Source organism: Toxorhynchites rutilus, chromosome 1 (genome assembly GCF_029784135.1).
Source record: "Toxorhynchites rutilus septentrionalis strain SRP chromosome 1, ASM2978413v1, whole genome shotgun sequence".
Classification (NCBI taxonomy): domain Eukaryota; kingdom Metazoa; phylum Arthropoda; class Insecta; order Diptera; family Culicidae; genus Toxorhynchites; species Toxorhynchites rutilus.
In genome coordinates, this window is record NC_073744.1 from 120,500,965 (window position 1) to 120,520,619 (window position 19,655).

At 36.9% G+C, this 19,655-nt stretch overlaps 1 protein-coding gene across 1 annotated transcript in view; it reads left to right on the forward strand.

Moving 5' to 3' along the window:
• The window catches only part of LOC129762952 (vitellogenin-2), a 140,654-nt gene extending 139,406 nt beyond the window's left edge, over positions 1-1,248 (forward strand). The window contains exon 8 of the mRNA XM_055761585.1: positions 718-1,248. Within this exon, the coding sequence (XP_055617560.1) occupies positions 718-752 (35 nt within the window). The 3' untranslated portion in view covers positions 753-1,248. The remainder of the gene's footprint in view (positions 1-717) is intronic.
• The last annotated feature ends 18,407 nt before the right edge of the window (positions 1,249-19,655 follow it).

The following is a 19,655-nucleotide window of genomic DNA, read 5'->3' on the forward strand; positions in this document are numbered from 1 at the left end:
AATCTAAGAAATGCAAGAAGTGCATTGTTGAAGGAGTACCATGGATATGAGTTAGTTCATATTTCAGATACCGCCCTACCCATTCCTTTGGAAGTATAACAATTTAATAACCGTCCAAAGAATCTACAATACTCTTTCTCGATAAACTATCTTTATGGACGTAGTTCAGGTACCGGTTATTAGTTTCTAGCACTAAAATTTTTGCGTAAAACAGTAATTTATTAATTTGTTTCAAGGTTCTTCCATATCTCGATGAACCATTAAAACCAAATTAATTCTCTATCGCGTAATGTGGTAATAAATTTCCTGTTTTCAGTTAATGAAGAGCGTGGGCAGTCGATAAAAAACAAGAGTTATTTTTTAAGAACTTACTTCATCTCTTTAACAAATATCTAATCATCTGTGAATTCGCTTCATTACTTCGCCACAGCGAGAGTAATTTTCGTAAAGACTCCAAGCATGATTTTTTTCCTTTAATTATAATACACTTAACATTCAAAACTCTACCTTAGAACTTGTACGAAAGACCTACGACAGAATAATCTCATATACTAGTCATTGCCTCATAGTTCCCGAACGATATATCTACCATAATGATAGCTACACACATGAATGTACAAAGTGTAAACATTCTTACATACTGCATATGATCCTTGAGATTCTTCATCCAACCGTTAAGCAGATTATTGACTCATTTTTTCGAATCTCCCATTTCAGGTAACGATGATTACGCCAAAATAATTGTGGGTTAACACAGCATCGAATAAACCCTAGCAACATTACCTAAACAACATCTTCAACGATTACCAATACTCAACCACGTGGAATTCATGCTTTGGACATATTATTCACTCGGTCAAGGCTCGTTTGTCAGCCAACATGTTAGCCGGAACTGGACCTACGGTTTGAGCTTCTTCGATCGTTTGGATAGATATTCACCCTTGGATTCCAACGATTAATATCATTCTGCGCTTCAAATTGCTCAACTATGCATCGTTTATGAGATTGAAAAATGGATGTGATGTTTGTGTCGAGTTATGCATAATTGCAATATCAGCGAGAAAATGCCAGCTCGAAATTATTTTTATTCTCGCAACTATTTCTAACTGTAGAGACGGGTGGGTCAAAAACGCTCTGTAGAGTAATAGTTATTTAATTGTAGTTTTAACTGTAAACTAGCTAATTTGTCCATTGTCTGTAGAGTTACCGTTAGGTGGATACGTGATGCTTTTCGCAGCAAGCAACCGATTCCAGTGTAAAATGTTTTCTATTCTGTATTTATTGTTTCTTGTTAAAGATAAGATTAATAAAATTGTCCTAGTAAATAAACTGAGTATTTCATTATTTTGGAAGAATCCATTCTTAACCAAATCTCACATTTTAGTAAGAATTTTCTACAAACTAATTGTAAAAGTGTACGTATATCAACTTCAATTTGTTGATTCTTGATTACACTTTAATCTTAATTACAGCAATTTGTTACAACAATTTCCCGTCGATATAATTTTCAGGACACACGTATTCAATTCATGGCGGTTAGTATGAAATGTTGCACGCAAGATTGTGTTGCTTTATCCAAAGACAAGTGCGTTTTGAAGCTATGCTATATATGCTGGGACAAGGGTTTTCAGATGGTACTCCGCGAAGTTATTGGGTACTGCGTCAAATATTTTTGCTATAAAAATTGCTCTACCATAAAAAAATCTGAAAATCTGTGTGCTATGAAATTTAGGTAGAAACACACATATAAGGTTCAAGGATTCACTGTTCATAGTAGGTTACATGATGAAGAATTTTCATGCCCGAAAAAATCGTTAAGGATAAAACCACATAGAAAAAAGCATTAAAAAAAATAAAACGCAAACGGAAAAAGCGCAGTTTTCATTATTAATTTATTTTAACCGAAAAGAAAAACAATGGTGGTTTGGCCACGTAGAAGATTTTCTGTATGGCAAAATCATGTTAAGTGCATAATCCTCATATTAGAAACAAAAATATAAACTAACATTTTTATTATTATTATTATCGATAAATTATAAGACGCATCGGACAGCATACATTTGCATACCTCGTATACTCGCGCACGGTGTCACAGTTCGAAAGTTATTGGTATTCATATAAAGAAAAGGATATGATTGAATAAAAAACCCAGAAAATAGGGTTTCTTCAACTTCATTCAGTTCAATAGTAATCTTATTTCGGTGCCTCTAAACAGAGTAATTTTTGATACTTCAGCACAAAAAACGAAATTCGATTTTTTTCCTGTTATTGACTAAAAGTAAGCAACTGAATATAATTCATGAAAGTATAAAGGGCTATGAAATAATATATAAACGTATTCATCGATTGAGGTTTGGTTTGAGAATCAAAACATACCACGATTGCATGCAGTGGTCAAACATGTTTTATTTTTACATTTCATGCAGTTGCAACGTGTTTTCGGAGTCTTTTGACATGGGACTAAGTCTAACCGGGGTATATGGGGGTGAAATGAAAACCTGAACACAGAACATGCAGAAAAAAAGACGGGTGGGTAATGTCGGGGACATAACCGGAGAGACGTAGGACTACATCAAGGGGTGTTCATTGTTCTAATATCATGGAGCACAGATCCCAGAATGACTAACTTTTCATGTACAAAATTACAGAAAATCGAAGGATAAAATAAAACAGCAGCACTCCGCAAACACTCAAACGTTTGGATTCAAAAACGAAAAAATCAAAATTTGTCGTGCAAATGTCGTGCGGTGCAAATGTTGAAGGGTTATTGTCCGGCAACGAACACACACTTGATGGCAAGCATATCGTAATAGGAATTTACCGTCTGGTATCGTGATATGTAATCCGCAATTTTGTGGTGGCGGCCATTTTGGATTTGCATTATTCATAAATAAATGTGTTCTACTAGTCAATTCCTTTCATTTGATACCCATATTGATGGGGCTTTGAGAAAATATGTAATTCGCTATTTTGTAGCGGTCGCCATCTTGGATTTTCAAGATCATGAAATATGCAGTTTTATAATGACTAAAGGTGTGTTCCAAATTTCAGATCAACCGGTGAACAGGCAAGGGGTCAAATTTCAATTAATGTTGTACAGCGCCATAGACAAACATGTTACATACAAACATACAAATATGTCACAGCCAAATAAAACCGTTTAAAAACTCCAGCATTCTATCAAATCAAGCGCGATTAGCCACTCATTCACCCGGCGCGACGGTTCCACCGCTTTTAACACACTTCGATAGGCTCTCCTGCTCCACATCGCATTGAAACTCCTGTCTCTCACTCTTGCGGTATCGTACCGCATACATCCCCGGCAAATGCAGCGACATCTCTTATGCTGAAAATCAATTTCAAGATAGCGTCTTTCCTGCTTGGCGTCAATGTGTGTATTTGGAACCAAAATACATTCATTAATTGAGGAGGTATTAGCGTTCAAAAACTGAAGACTTTTTCACACCGAAATATTGAAATAGGCCCCCCTATATTGAAAGGTTAGACGTAGTCCTACGTCAAAAATAAAAGATTCCGAATGCTTATAACTCGAACATTTCTCAATAGATCGGAAAGATGTTTGCATCAATTGATAGGCAATATTTCTACGCTATTTCTGTTTTAATTAATAAAATGTTATTTTCCATAAATGAATAACTGGAAAATGTCAAGCGTGATCTGAACGCCCTGTCAAGTCTTGATTGGCCCGATTTACGCCCGATTGCTGGGGGAATTCGCTATGCAAATATACATGCAAGTAGGGGGTATTTATGATCCCACCGAGCTGTGTTTCCCTAACACGAACTTCAAAATCAATGTGCCTGTCAACCCTGCCCATGAATATATTTTTGAAAACTGGAAGATTGCTCCACAAAAAAAAACTGGAAGAAAACTGGACCGTGTAAAACCGCTTTGTCTTAAGAAGATCGACTCTGGTTTATCTAAAATGATTTTTTTACCCATTCCAATGCTCGAGAAACAGAACTTCCTTCGAAACTTCCTTTACAATTTAAATGTAGTTCATAAAATGACGAAATAAAACATTAATCATATCATTTAAGCCGATCAAAATGATGTTTCTTTTTTTTTGTTTTGTTGAGGTTGTACTCAGAAAACGTCTTTTCCACAGTCGCGGATGATTGTGGCAGAATTAATAGCTTGGGAATCAAAATCCTTAAACGGGGGAAAACATAGTTTCCATCAAAATTTCTTAATGATAGCACCGCGCTCTAAAACATTTCCGTGCCGGTGCTTGAATCTTCGAAATCTAAATTCCTGAGTTCTCGAAACTCGCTGTCTATTTGCTAGAACGAATCTAATGAAACCATATGTGGAACGCATCGTAAAAGTGGCAAAATTGTGGAATGCTTTTTTTGCTTCATGGTTCGAGGATCAATAATGTTAATATTATTGATTAGTGGATCGTCGAAGTTGAACCGTTGTAATATTTGTTTAGATAACGTTATGTAGAACCGCATGATGTTGATTTTTATAACCGGTACTTCGCTATCGGTGATCACATTTTGTTGTAAGCTTTCATCTATGAGTATCGCAGTATCCGTTCCTACATTAAGTGAATCTAAATCAACGTAATATTTATCTTCAAATTTAACTTCGTTCAGATTTCATATTATTTAATATAGTCCGGATTAAAATAAATTTTCTAAAACCGTTCTAAACAAGCGTGTTATATTTGCGTTTAAAACGGGAAATTCAGGTTTTGACGTAGGACTACGTCTTTCATTTCTATACCGGGGTGTAAAATCAAAGTTTCGAAAACGAAAGCGTTACGCCGGACACCGAGATTTTGAGCATTAATAGCTCTTAAACAACTGAACGAAATGGCATGATAAACACTTCATTCGAAAGATAAAATGTCTACGCGTTATATACTTGTTACTTTTTCATCTAAAAACTTGTTTCAATAGCCTTAAAATTGGTTTCAAAACAGGCTATTGAAATCACCAATCGGTATATAAGCGAGCGCCGCTCGTAAACCCACTCAGTTATAATTGAACAGCGATTGGAGCATGTTGTCGCTGTTGTTGTGAAGCTCTTCGTTTATCATGAAAGCGCTGATGAACGGTGTCACCAAGAGCCTGTTTGTGTACCTTAGGCCAGAAGGGAATCCACCAGAAGGAGAGTGATGCCACGGTTCCGCTTGAAACATCGGAGCAGCCGCCACACATACATACACGCGCGGAACCCTCGTTCCGCGTTCCGCGTACCAGTTCCCCTGGGAATTGAAAAATACATTCATGCGAAAGAGTTTATTTTAATGTTTTCTATTCATACAACACTGCAACCAAATACATTTGGTTTTGTGATTTTTCAATCAATCGCAATTGACAGGAAAGCTTCTGAATATTATTTTTCCCCATCAGTAGATAATTTTCGTATCCAATATTGGATGCATAACATGAAAAACGGAAAATGTTACACATCGCGAAAATCATGTCATTTTCGAGCGATTATTTGCATCCTACTCATATATTGCTGCGACCAAATACATTTCGTTTTGGATTTTTCAATCAATTGCGATCAACGTAAGACCACGTCTTTCGGCAATTTATTAGAGGTGCAATGAATCTTTAGGAATTCCCGCTCTACGCGCACTGGCAAACGATGTTTACTCAACAGTTTCTCAAACGAGAAATGGGTGTTGTGAGAAAGGATTAGCGAACGTAAAAACGACAAACGGGAGAAAGAGATGTTTGAAGGTTGAAGGAAATTAGCAGAAAACATCTTCATTTTATCTTCCGAATAATGTGATTATCATAGTACTTCCTATTGCCGGAAACAGATTAATAACGCTCAAAGGAGGAATCGAATCCTCCGAGGAAATACCCAGCGCAAATTAGAATCGACTATAGATTGCGCCATTAGTACACAAATAACTTTATAATGCAGTTTCATCAAAGTGATTTCTTCGATATGGGGAAATATTCACTACATCATGTCATGTATTTCATATTCTTCACTATCAAAATCCATATCCATGGCACCTATCGGTATCGAATTGTCATCGACAACACGATTTTCGCTAAATGCTCCCTTAAGTTCGGCCTGCAAAAAACTTTCCTGAACTCTAATACATCAAATTAGGAGCCCTGAAAAGGGCTGCTGATTATATGCTAAGCTAATAGCACGCTCTCCTCGGATACGATGGGCCAAGGACATCCTTGGGCATAATGTGACGCGCTTTGCGTGGATAGCACACAAATTGGTATCTTCGAATAGGCCTCCTGCAGTACCATAACCGCGAAGTTTGACGAGCAAGTCGGTTTTGAAGTTCCGGGCAATTCCACAAACCAAACGCTGCAAAGGTAGCTTGCGGATCAGCAGTTTGTTCGACCTCTGAAAGCGACGAATTTCACTTAAAGTTCCCGGTCGATAGCGATGTGGCTTCTTCACGCTTTCTGCGGCTGGTGCGCTTATCCGAGCTGCTTTCATGGTGCCTTACCACCGAAAGACTAACGAGCTGTCTTCTTGGTCCCAAACAAACAAGTCCTCTTAGAGGCGAATGAACTGAAAAGTTTAAACCCTCTTAAAGCCAAAAAGAAGAAGAAGAAGAACAAGTCCTCACGGTGCGAGAGTAGAGTAAGAAATGAACGAAAGCAAAGGAAGCGTGATATTATATACCATAAGAGACTTGAATGTAAACCCCACCCTCTTTATTATATTCTTAGCTTAGCCTGAGAGAGAAAAGAATAACATCGAAGTAATTATACAGTAATGTATTTGAATCCGGACACTTTGTGTTACATTCAATATCATACCGCAGCCACAACATTTCGTGCATGCTGAATTAATACGATTGATTAGTAAGTATCAAGTAACTATCAGTAACTATATTAGTAACTATTAATCGCATAAATTGAACATGAAAAAAAATGTTATGGCTGTGGTATGATTTTGAATGTAATGCAGTGTCCGGATTCAAAAGCATTACTTCTTTTACAGTACAGTTAACTCAACTGAAAATTTTTCAGTTCGGCCTGCAAAAACGAAATTAATTGGAAGAGTACAGCATAATGCATAGACGTGAGTATGAGCTTCCCCATCTCACATTCCAATAGGATTAATGGGCTTCCAAGTGGGCGCGCTACATACGGATACGTATGATTTCAATAACCTGTTTTCGAAGCTATCATTAAGCTATTGAAACAATTTTTCGAGTCAATAAATAGCAATGATATAACTCTTGGACATTTTATCTTTTGTATGAAATGATTATCATACTGTTCCGTTGATCCGAAGCAGAATGAATCACGCTTAAAGAAGGAATGGAATGGAAAAATCTAATCGTTGCTGAAAAATAATCTGCCAGTTCCCGTAGGAATTGAAAAATACATTCATGCGAAAGAGTTTACTTTAATGTTTTCTATTCATGTAACACTGTGACCAAATATTGTTTAATCAAGTGCTATTAACAGGTGGTTATCGAGTTATCATTAACCACCGGTGGGCTTCAAGTATCGAGGAAAATCTGGAAAAATCTAATCGTTGCTGAAAAATAATCTGCCAGTTCCCCTGGGAATTGAAAAATACATTCATGTGAAAGAGTTTATTTTAATGTTTTCTAACCATATAACACAGCGACCAAATACATTTGATTTTGTAATTTTTCAACCAAGTGTAATTAGCAGGAAAGCTTCTGAAGGTTATTCTTCCCCATCAGTAGGATATTTTCGTATCCAATATTGTATGCGTACGCAACGGAAAATGTTTCGTTTCGCGAAAATTATATAATTTTCAATCGATTATTGCTCAGTCTCCGAAAGTTTCAAACTCAGAGAGTTCATTCCCCTCTAGTTTGCCTTCCAAATTGCTATCGTAAACCATACCTTCTCTCGATTCAATCGCGCACAAAAAGCATTTATTCTGGTGGTGAAACGATATTCTGGTGGTGAAACGATATTCTGGTGGTGAAACGATATTCTGGTGGTGAAACGCATTCGCTTAGAGGCGAATGAACTGAAAAGTTTAAAGCCTCTTTAATCCAACATCATCATCATGAAACGCATTCATTTTCCGTGAGGACATCGACAAGACAACATCGTTACTGAACGAGCTGAACTAGCTGGACGAGCTGAACGAGCTGAACGGCGAAGGATCGAGGGATCGAAGGATTCATTACCTGGCCTGACCTGACCTGAAACGCAATCAGTTTGTTTTAACTGTGAGGGAGCGCAGAAAAGCCGATCGATCAGAAGGAGAAGAGAAGGTGACCAGGAGAGTATCAGCATCGAAAAACGGTTCCCCGGGAAGACATCGAAGCAGCCGCCACACACACACATGCACGCGCGCAACTCTTTTCGTTTGCTGGTTATCGAGAAGAAACCTGGAAAGAAATGATCGTTGCTGAAAAATAATCTGCCAGTTCCCCTTGGAATTGAGAATTACATTCAAGCGAAAGAGTTTATTTTAATGTTTTCTATTCATATGATGCTGCGACCAAATACAATTGGTTTTGTGAGTTTTCAATCAAGTGAAGTTAGCAGGAAATCTTCTGAAGATTATCCTTGTGAAGAACCTTGTGCCTCCAACGTAACGCTCTCGTTTTCGAAGTCCCCCAAATATTCATTTACACATTCATTCAGAATGGATTTAGATTCAACTTCAAACAAATGATCTCTAAATCAACGATAGTCCTACGTCACCCTTGCGGTTATACCATAGATATAACCCACTTCCTGTTTTTCACATTTAAAAAGCTTATTCAATTTGTTTACGATGCTTAAAATATACGCCAAAAAAGTTAAATAAACCTTCGCTGTAGGGTCGTTAAGACGTTCGAAAATTGCTTCCACACGGGCTTTTTCCTGATGGACTTTAGAAACGAAACCAAAGTACATCTGCAACGCCTCATAGCGCACCAACGCTCACACAACAACTCTTACGAGCGACAACCAACGAGTATTGGATGGGTGGAGCTTCTTCAGGGGTTTGAACTCTAGAAGCGATTGTATCTCGTCAAATTTGCTCGTGCGTAACGGACTACAATTAAGGTAGGAATAAATGTCCTTGCAAACTTGCTCCATGCGCCATGCTGTGACAAACACACTTTAAAATAAAAGTTGATGGGTCTGAGCCTAGGGGCACGGACGGGATCTTGACATAGGACTGTGATTGTGTGTAGTAATTGCATTTAAATTGAGTTTTTCATTACTCAAAATCTGTATTTTTTTCTCTCTTTGATACATCAAATGGTGCCCTGGAAAAACCGTTTCCTGTATGTACTTGTATCCCTTAAACGGGTTGGATGGCATAACGTGGTAGAATTCGTTACCAAATTCTGTTCAAAAATGTACACAAAAATACCATTAAAGCCATTACTACCTTTTCTTCTGTTTATTCAATCATGCAGAAGAAGACAAAGAGTCATCATGTACCATTTTTATACACAAGTGTAAACAGTTAAAACCTACATAAATATAAGTCTGAGTCAAATCAATCTATGAGTAAAAAATATATTATAGATAAAAATAGCATTATCTCCTTCGTTGCCACGTTGTCCGGAACATTGTTTGTAATAACTTTATAGTACTGTAAGAACGCGACTACTCAAGCTATCATAATCTGATTTACGTGGGTATACCCTTTCGGTCTTCTAAATCAGCAGCCAGTTAAATTCATTTATTGCATTTTTACATAACCAAACAACATACTCGATATTATGACATCCTGGACCACAATTAAACAAATTGTTAGTAGTGAGACCTACACGATAAAAACATAAATTGAGCACAAATTGATTGGACAACATACAATATAATAGAAAATTAATGTTTATTATCGGTAAATGGAGAATAATTCATTTTACGCATCAATTCACATTATGAGCTAACGCCCGAATTCAGGCAAAAAGATTGATCGTTGCGTCGAGGAGGAACGAGTAGGTAGTGCAATCGAAAGAAAACATACCCAATTATCGTCAAATTGTTTACTTTTTTTTTTACTATTTGTACTGTTCATTATTTTTTTTATCCCATCCGTTTATTAGGCTCATTTAGCAATTCAGCTGTCACAGAGCCGAATTTATTCGTATACATTTTTATGTTAAGATAACTATTGTTGTATATTATTTAGGCTTAAGATTCCTATCCATCGATAAACATTTGTTTTTTTTTTATGTATAACACAGTAGCTGTTTAGGCCTAAGAATATTCCAATTCTATCGATACAAAACACATGCCGAGTATTCCATTTCTATCGATACACAACACATGCCGCCTTTTTCGGCGTTAGAATATTCCTATTGTTCGAATGTGTATAAATTTCCTGTGTATATATAACACACTGCAGTGACCCTCTCCCAAAGAAAAGTGCCCGAGACCGCTCGGGCGTTACAACACCATATGTCGCCCACAGCTCAATTCAAAACGAAGACATGTGATGACGCAAAACAATGAAGAACAATCGATGTTCATTGCTTTGTATCCAGGACTATACTGAAAGTAAAGACTTTTCAGTTCATTCGCCTCTAAAAGTTTGCCTCAGCAAGATCCAATATTTATGCTACAGGCAAATATTCCTCTTCGTTCCTTTTCTACTTCTTTTCTTTGTTCACGGTGACTTTAAATCATTCCTCTTTGTTGATGGCTGATAAGTTGCTCGTTGTTGACGGCACGAGTAGGGAAGCTCACAAATGAGCAGAACAAATGTATGGGAAAATGGCAATGCATCTAGTATTCATCAAATGAAACCTTCTACACAACAGGGGATTGTTATATATAGCATAAAAAAAAATCTTAGGGAATTTCCGATTCATTTGTTATATAAATCGTCTAAATCTGTTCGTGCCAAAAAGAGTTATTAACGTTAACTATATTCCATTAAAATGTGACCTGTTTTCTGATTTGGTACCCGTAATGAAAGACGTAGTTCTACGTCAAAATAGTCTTTGATCTAACAAAAAGTATAAATAGACTCTATTAACCCTCCTGTACTCGTGTGCAAAGTCAACACGTATACTCGCGCACGGTGTCACAGACCGAAAATTGAACTTCTCTGTAATGTTGCCATTGTGTATTTTTCAGGCTTTATTGATATTTATTTGAAGAAGAGGGTATGATTGAATGGAAAAACTCCAAAAAATATGTTTTCATCGTCTTTAATAATTCAGTCATCTAATTCAGCATCCTCAAAATAGAGTAATTTTTGATACTCCAACAGAAATAACGAAATTCGAATTTTTCACTGTTATTAATAAAAAGTAATTCATTGAAGTATAAAGAGCTATAAAATAACATAAAAACGTATTAATCGGTTGTGGTTTCATTTGAGTAAGAATAAGAACATACCATAACTGCATGCTCGAAACAAACAGTTTTTTTTTTACATTTCATGCAGTTGTTGCGTGTTTTTTGGTCTTTTATCGAAGAGAAGAATGTATAACGACCTTCTAGATCTTACCAGAAGGTTCTGGAATATAAAGTTTGCATATTTCTAATATTATTTGTCTCTGTTTTATTAGTGAACTAAAAATTAATGCCTTTTATAAATGCATAAAAAGATGATATAAAAGGATTTCTAGGAAATTCCTTTTCTTTTTCTTGTTTTCTTGTCGATATTGTTCATTATAAAAAAAAAGCTGACGCGGCAAACTTCGTCCCGCCCACAATTTATTTTTTGTTATCAATACCTTCAAACATTTACGTGTTCTTACTAAGCGCAAGTTCATGAGTGCAAGCGCAGAACTGTTCATTGATTGATCTTCTAATCGTCCCCGTTGAATTTACCTTTTACTAAAAAATCCCTAGTACTTCTACCAAAACTCATCATTATAATATCAGATTATTTTCAGACACAATTCTCGTTCAAGATTTTTCAACCACTTGCAAATAACATGTTTCTCCGTTAAATGGAATAAATGTTTGATACATAAAATATGATAGAATAAAGATAGACCCCTCCCCTCTCCATAGAAACGTTTCGTGCCCCCTAAAATTTTCACATGCCAAATTTGGCTCCATTTTCTTGATTAGTTTTCGAGTTATGCAGAAATTTGTTTTTCATTTGTATGACAGCCTACCCTAAGGGAGGGGGGAGGAGTGTCTAACCACCATAGAAACATTTATTGCATTCTAGAACCTCCACATGCCAAATTTCGTTTCGTTTGCTTGATTAATTCTCGAAAAAAACAAGAAATTTATATTTCATTTGTATGGCAGTACAGTATTCCCGTATTCACGTACACTTACGTTCCCACTACGCTTACATCTCACTTCACTTTGTTATACTCATTCCCGTTTCGTGAAGTGTAAAAAAGAACTTCGTGTAGAAAGTGAAGTGGATACCAAAATGATCCTGTGTTCATCTCCAATGTCGTTTCTAAGGGTGCTCATAAACTGTTTGACCGAAGCCAAATATTTGACTCTTTTTGACAGATAAAATGTGTCCAACGTGTACTGATCAAATACATTCTACACAAAACACGAAAAGCAAATATTCAATTATTGGATGCCTAAAATATTTTTTCAGTATGTTCTTCGAACCTGTCGGTATATGGTTAGGTTACCTTGAATATTTCAGTTGATTTTTTCCATGTTCGGTGTTTGATATTGTTTACTACTGTTGAAAATTGAAGAGTGGCAAACAAAATAGTGTTTGTACAAATATCAAATCAAACCTTATCTGTCAAAATATATCAAATATTTGACCTCCGGGCAAACAGTGTACGATCACCTTAAGAGAAACGTCGATTGTATTTTGTTTTGTTTATCCTCGAGTTGTGTCGATACACCCAGAAAATGGATTACTAAAAAAAAGCTTTCAAATCTTTTGTAATGCAAACATTAGTAGAATGTACATATTTTCCTGTAAATATTGCCAATCGTTTGTAGAATGAATGTCAGATGCAATACACATCCCTACCAACGATTTATTCATTTTACTTCGCGGTATTAGTAACTTTTAAGATTGTCATTACTGGCAACCACGAAGAAAATGTAAATATAACATTATTAGTCTAATGACCGAATGATTATTGAGTTGAACGGCACTACTTTCCGATATTGATTTCTTCACAGAAGAAGGTCAAATTAACCCAGATTCGGGACGGGTTAGTAATATTCTTGAAAATCAATTCAATTTATGTTCTTCTATTATTATTGATACATATTGGGTAGCAATGATTCGTCCTCGTCTGCTGCGGGAGAATGCGAAAACATTTCTTCAATAATAAGGAATCTTGGTACTTCGAGACAGAAAAACGAACCCTGTCCAGTCCGAGATCTGCCTTTATGCTGTTGGATTTGGTCAAGGATAACTTCATAAACGCTTTGCAGACAAGTGTGATCGGTGGTTCGATCAATTGGATGTTCGTCACGACGGAGGTTCCGTGTCCACTGACGCTGCGCGTCAAGTCAATGTTGCAACGGGGCCGGGTTTCGTCAGCTTCGTGATATTTCCCGAATGTGTTTGGCTGAGAAGTAATTACACGATGATCCTGGTAGAGGATAATGGTGAGAATTGAGTAGTCTGGCGTAGCCATTTGTAGTAATGATTGTGTATTTTTTTCCTAATTTGTTATTTGTAATTTGTAAAATCAGATGTGTATAGTTTAGATAGTTCAATAAATAATTTAAATAGTTTAGATAGTTCAATAAATGAATAAAGATGCATACGAAAGCTCAATAAAATTCATAACAATATTGGTATAAAGGTTGGGTTAATATGTTTAGGGTATTAGGGTATATGTTCAACATTGAACCAACTGCTTATACTGGGTTATGCTGGCCGATTTGACATTTGTTTACCATTTTTATCGCGTAATATGTACGAATCTGGGTCATGCGAATAGAATCAAAAAAAGAAAAAAGTATTGTTATGAAAGGCAAAAATAATCTAATGAAATTAAATGAATGAACTACATTTTGTCATTAAATAATGCGAGCGTAGATTTTCAGAAATGAGTTTTGGTATTTTCAGAAATTTCAGTATTATTGACTTCGAAACTTCTCTTAACTTAATTGTATTTCAATTTTACTTCTCGCCAAATGTTAGGTTTTTATTATTCTGAACACTAGAATTGTATTATTTGAACTTTTTCCTTCCTAAAAAATACGAATTACCCAAATTACAACCTTTATTTCAATTCTATTTCGGTCACATAAACAAAGCCCGAGTGACGAAAACGTTTGACAGCATAGGAATATTACAAAATAAAGACAACTCAAATCGGACCATTCCTTCCTCGGGTTTAGGGCACACCAACACATTTGGCCTTTAATTTTTGTTTATATAGATAGAAGATATAGGAATGCGTTATTCCGTCTGAAAAACCTTTTCCACTTTCGAACAAAAATCTATTTCGTTAGCGCCAACATCAAATGGACTAACAACGCTTAGCTCCGCTATATTGATCTACGGGAAGAGACGAATACAACGAAATATAGATGACTCAAATTGAACCATTCCTTCCTCGGGTTTTGCGCTTAGGGAATTCAATTTTCCGAATTTTCCGACCTTCCTTCAGAGTTTTCCGAAAATTTTCCGGTTTTTCTCTCCATTATATTGATCTACGGGAAGAGACGAATACAACAAAATAAAGAAAGCTAAAATCGGATCTTCTTCGGATTTTCCGCTTACCAACAGATTTTGCCTTACATTTTTATTTATATAGATTGCAGCGTAGAGATAATCCAATTAGGTTTTATTTCTAATCAAAACCTAGGGGAAATTGTGGTTAGGCAATTCGGATTTTAGCTTCCTGAAGCTTTCTGTAGTTCTCCGATACCTCTTGGCGCAGTGCTTGAATTAAACTATCATAACCGGCCGAATCGCTAGGTTTTTCATTAGAGATGTTGATGGTGCTGCTCCCGATTTCCTTTGACGGAATATCCCTCTCGGGATAGTCATGTTTCCTCCCATTAGAAAACTGGGACGATTCTGCGGATGTTACGGATGTTTTTAATGGATTCAACTTTTACCGTTGGCCTTTCTGACAGTAGAAACAGCTAAAAATAAACCATTTTGTGTACTAATTGTATAATCTGGATTTGTTTAAATTTACCTGTTCGTATCAGTTTCGACGATATTGCACATCCAAGCTGTGTGGGACGTGAATGTGATCCTCCTATTACATCCAATTATTTCACTTGCAATGCGTTGCGTTGTCCCTTTTATACATACCGTGCCTATGCGATGCAGCCCTGCCGCCCATATTTCGCCGGCTATAAGGTTTGCTCCAACCCTGCATCGCCCGACCTAATTACGCAGCACGAGATCTGGCCCCTCGGGATTCTGGCAGCGGTAAAGGCAAGACGTGTGCTCTGCGGACAAGGATAAAACATCTCCGAAGTGGCTGGACTTTTGGTGGCCAAAACCACACACAAGCCATCGATATGAATGAAACAATCTGGACTGAAGTGAAGTGAGAAAATGATCATGTTTTTAGTATTGCTGTTTAGGTCCTGTCCGGAGAATCGAAGCCATTTTATCCGAAATGTCACATCCCTCGGGAATCAATGAAATGATATTTTGTGGGATATGTTTTCATATTTCGAGTCGGACTCAAGCCCGGGCATCAATGACTGCACGCTCACGCATCTGGGTGCCACACATCGAGTCGTAGAGTTGTCTGAAAATGGAAACATTTTATATACAGTGACTCAAATTCGTAATCGTACTCCACCATGCAGATCTCTTTTCCCTTCTTTTGAAAATCGAAAACAAGCCTTCGGAACAGTGCCACAAATTATCAAAATCTGTTCACGAATGAAGACATTAGCTTTTTCCCAGTGTCGAATGAATTTTGTTCTGTTGAAACTCAACGCCATATCTGTCATAATGAGTATAACACAAGAGTCGAGACGCGTGAACTTTGTCTGGTATATTGAACGAATAGAGCATGAACGAATTTCGGAAAGCCTGCATTCAGGCACTTCCATTACTGTCAATAATTTCAGGTGATTATCACGAACGTTAAGTTGATCCTCATCGCTTGCAGTGAATTTCTATTGAAAACGTGTTTGATTTCCATATTTGGAAACAAAGGAATCCGGAGAAGGCAACATTAGCTTTCGTTGAGCGTTGACCGTTGTGCGGTGTTGAGCGGTTGAGTGACATCTAGCGTTGAATGGCGTTGAGCGTTCCGTTTCCGTTTCCGTTTCTTTTTTACACTGTATTATAATGACTTTCAACACCTTTTTGGCTGGCTTGTCACTTCCATTTTTGGAAGAATGTCGGGTATGAGAATTGAACTCGCGATTTTTACCGTGAAGGGTACGGTCCGTTCCCGTTTCCGTTTCCGCTTTATATGATCTTTTACTATCGCCATTTCGCTCTAACACGATCTTAGTTTCTAACACTTTCTTTATCTAACTCCATTTTCGGTCTCCTAGGGCGGAAGCCACCGGAATACGATATTCGACTTCCGCTGTTTAAGCCCTTCCATCCAATACCCATATCGTAGGGGTTTTATATGATTGCTAGTCATTTATAACCTGTATCATTAAACCGGAAATCAAAACAAGATTATGTTCGTTTTACGCTCGTCTGTAATTGTCACCCATTGCCCATATAATTGGGGTGTACGCCATTTCTGGCCAATCGGGAGTAGATTCATAAAATATAGCTAGAGTTATACCATACATTTCATTGCCAATGTCGCCAAAAACAAGAATTTTGTATAATAAATGGCTATCATTTACCATTAATCGATTTCACTCTCAATTAGTTGACGTTGAATTTTATGCTTTGATTTTCACTAACACGCAATGATATTCAATTTCGACGTTACGAATATCATGGCGAAAATGAATATGCAAATGAAAAATGAACTTTATGGCAAGCTGATGTTGATGTTCATTGCACTGGTGTTCATTGATATTGTTGTTCCATATTTATCGACTCTCGCTTGAGCAGTAGGTTGTCAATACAAGGCAGGCTGAAATTCGCCGTATTTGAATGCCGTGAACGTGAATATTTTCGGCACTGCTTCGGAACATTCTATTTAGATAAAATCATAGTGCTTTTTCCTTCAATTGATCATTTAAAATCATAAACAAACATTGCCCAATCATGTAGACATCGAAAAACACTATGGTCCGAATTCTTTAAAATAATTAAAATAATAATTTTTCCTTCAGGGTGATCAAGTAAACATTCTGATCCATTACACCATCGATAAGAACCAGATTGAGCAAACAAAAAGTTTGTAATGTGCCTAGGAAGGACAGCTTGAATGCCCGAGCATAGGGGGACAAACCGTTCCTCAGCAGAAAAAACAGGATGGGTTATATCTATGGTATAACCGCAAAGGTGACGTAGAACTATCGTTGATTTAGAGATCATTTGTTTGAAGTTGAATCTGAATTCATTCTGAAAGAATGAATATTTGGGGGACTTTTAAAACGAGAGCGTTACGTTGGAGGCACAAGGTTCTATGCATCCAATATTGGATACGGAAATATCCTACTGATGGGGAAGAATAATCTTCAGAAGCTATCCTGTTAATTGCGATTGATTGAAAAATCACAAAACCAAATGTATTTGGTCACAGTGTTACATGGATAAAAAACATTAAAATAAACTCTTTCACATGAATGTAATTTTAAATTCCCAGAGAAACTGGCAGATTATTTTCAGTAACGATTAGATATTTCCACATTTTCCTCGATACTGGAAGCCCACCAGTGGTTTATGCTAACTCGATAACCATCTGTTAATAACACTTGATTGAAAAATATTTGGTCACAGTGTTACATGGATAGAAAACATTCAAATAAACTCTTTCATATGAATGTATTTTTAAATTCCCAGAGGAACTGGCAGATTATTTTCCGGATCTTTCTCGATGCTGAATGGCATCCAAACGGAAAGAATTCCGTGTGTGTATGTGTGTGTGTAGCGGCTGCTTCGATGGTTACCTTCTCTTCTCCTGAAGGATAGGCTTCTCTGTGCTCCCTCACAGTTTCGAACAAACTGCTTGCGTTTCAGGACAGATCTCGATCCTTCGTCGACCAGCACCCTCAGCAACGATGTTGTCTTGTCGATGTCCTCACGAAAAATGAATGCGTCTCACCACCAGAATATCGCTTAAGTATGCTTTTTGTGCGTGATTGAATCGAGAGAAGGCGTGGTTTACGATGGCAATTTGGAAGGCAAACTAGAGGGGAATGAACTCTCTGAGCTCGGAACATTCGGCGACTGAGCAATAATCGATTGTGGGCGCATACAATATTGGATACGGAAATATCCTACTGACAGGGAAGAATAATCTTCAGAAGCTATCCTTTTAATTGCGATTGCTTGAAAAAGCACAAAACCAAATGTATTTGGTCACAGTGTTACATGGATAGAAAACATTAAAATAAACTCTTTCACATGAATGTATTTTTAAATTTCCAGAGGAACTGGCAGATTATTTTCAGTAACGATTAGATATTTCCACATTTTCCTCGATACTGGAAGCCCGCCAGTGGTTAATGCTAACTCGATAACCATCTGTTAATAGCACTTGATTGAAACATATTCGGTCACAGTGTTACATGGATAGAAAACATTCAAATACACTCTTTAACATGAATGTATTTTTAAATTCCCAGAGGAACTGGTAGATTATTTTCCGGATCTTTCTCGATGCTGAATGGCATCCAAACGGAAAGAATTCCGCGCGTGTATGTGTGTGTGTGTGTGTGTAGCGGCTGCTTCGAGATCTTCCCGGGGAACCGTTTGTGGTATCACTCTCCTCCTGATGGATTCCCTTCTGGCCTAAGGTGCACAAACAGGCTCTTGGTGACACCGTTCATTCGCGCTTTCATGATAAACGAAGAGCTTCACCACAACAGCGACAGCTCCAATCGCTGTTCAATTTGAACTGAGTGGATTTCCGAGAAGCGCTCGCTTATATACCGATTGGTGATTTCAATAGCCTGTTTTCAAAGCAATTTTAAGACTATTGAAACAAGTTTTTGGATCAGAAAGTAACAAGTATAGAAGGCGTAGACATTTTATCTTTCGAATGAAGTGTTTATCATACCATTTCGTTCAGTTGTTTAGGAGCTATTAACGCTCAAAATCTCGGTCTCCGGCGTAACGCTTTCGTTTTCGAAACTTTGATTTTACACCCCGGTATAGAAATGAAAGACGTAGTCCTACGTCAAAAATTAGTAACTCCAATTTGATTATTGAGTATTTCCAAATGAAATCGACAAATGACAAAACATGAGTATTTTTGATTCGAATGAAAGTATGTATTCCGTTTGGGTTAGAGGAAATATGAGTTTTCCACAGCAATTGGGAATTTTATGACTCAAGCGTAACTTTTGAAAAGGGCGTATCGATTTGAGTAAGAGAAATCTTTGATAATTATATCTCAAAAACTATGAGTCGTACCGAAATAGTGTCTTAGAAAGAGGTATAGAGTATTGATGGTTGAATATGAAAAAAATGTACACTGTAAAATAGTACTCTTTTTTTATTTACAAAATAAAAATTCAATTTGCAATATCCAAAATACATATTTTATTATTTTTTTTAAATTTTTTCATACAAAATAGAAGTCAAGCAGAAAATTTGAAAAAAAACGGCCCAAGATGGTAAAACTATCTTTGACGAACTTTGTAGAACATCGAATTTTTAGGAACTTACGAAACATCGAATTTTTGTATGTTAGCAATCATTTTGAGCCACAAATTATGAATTCT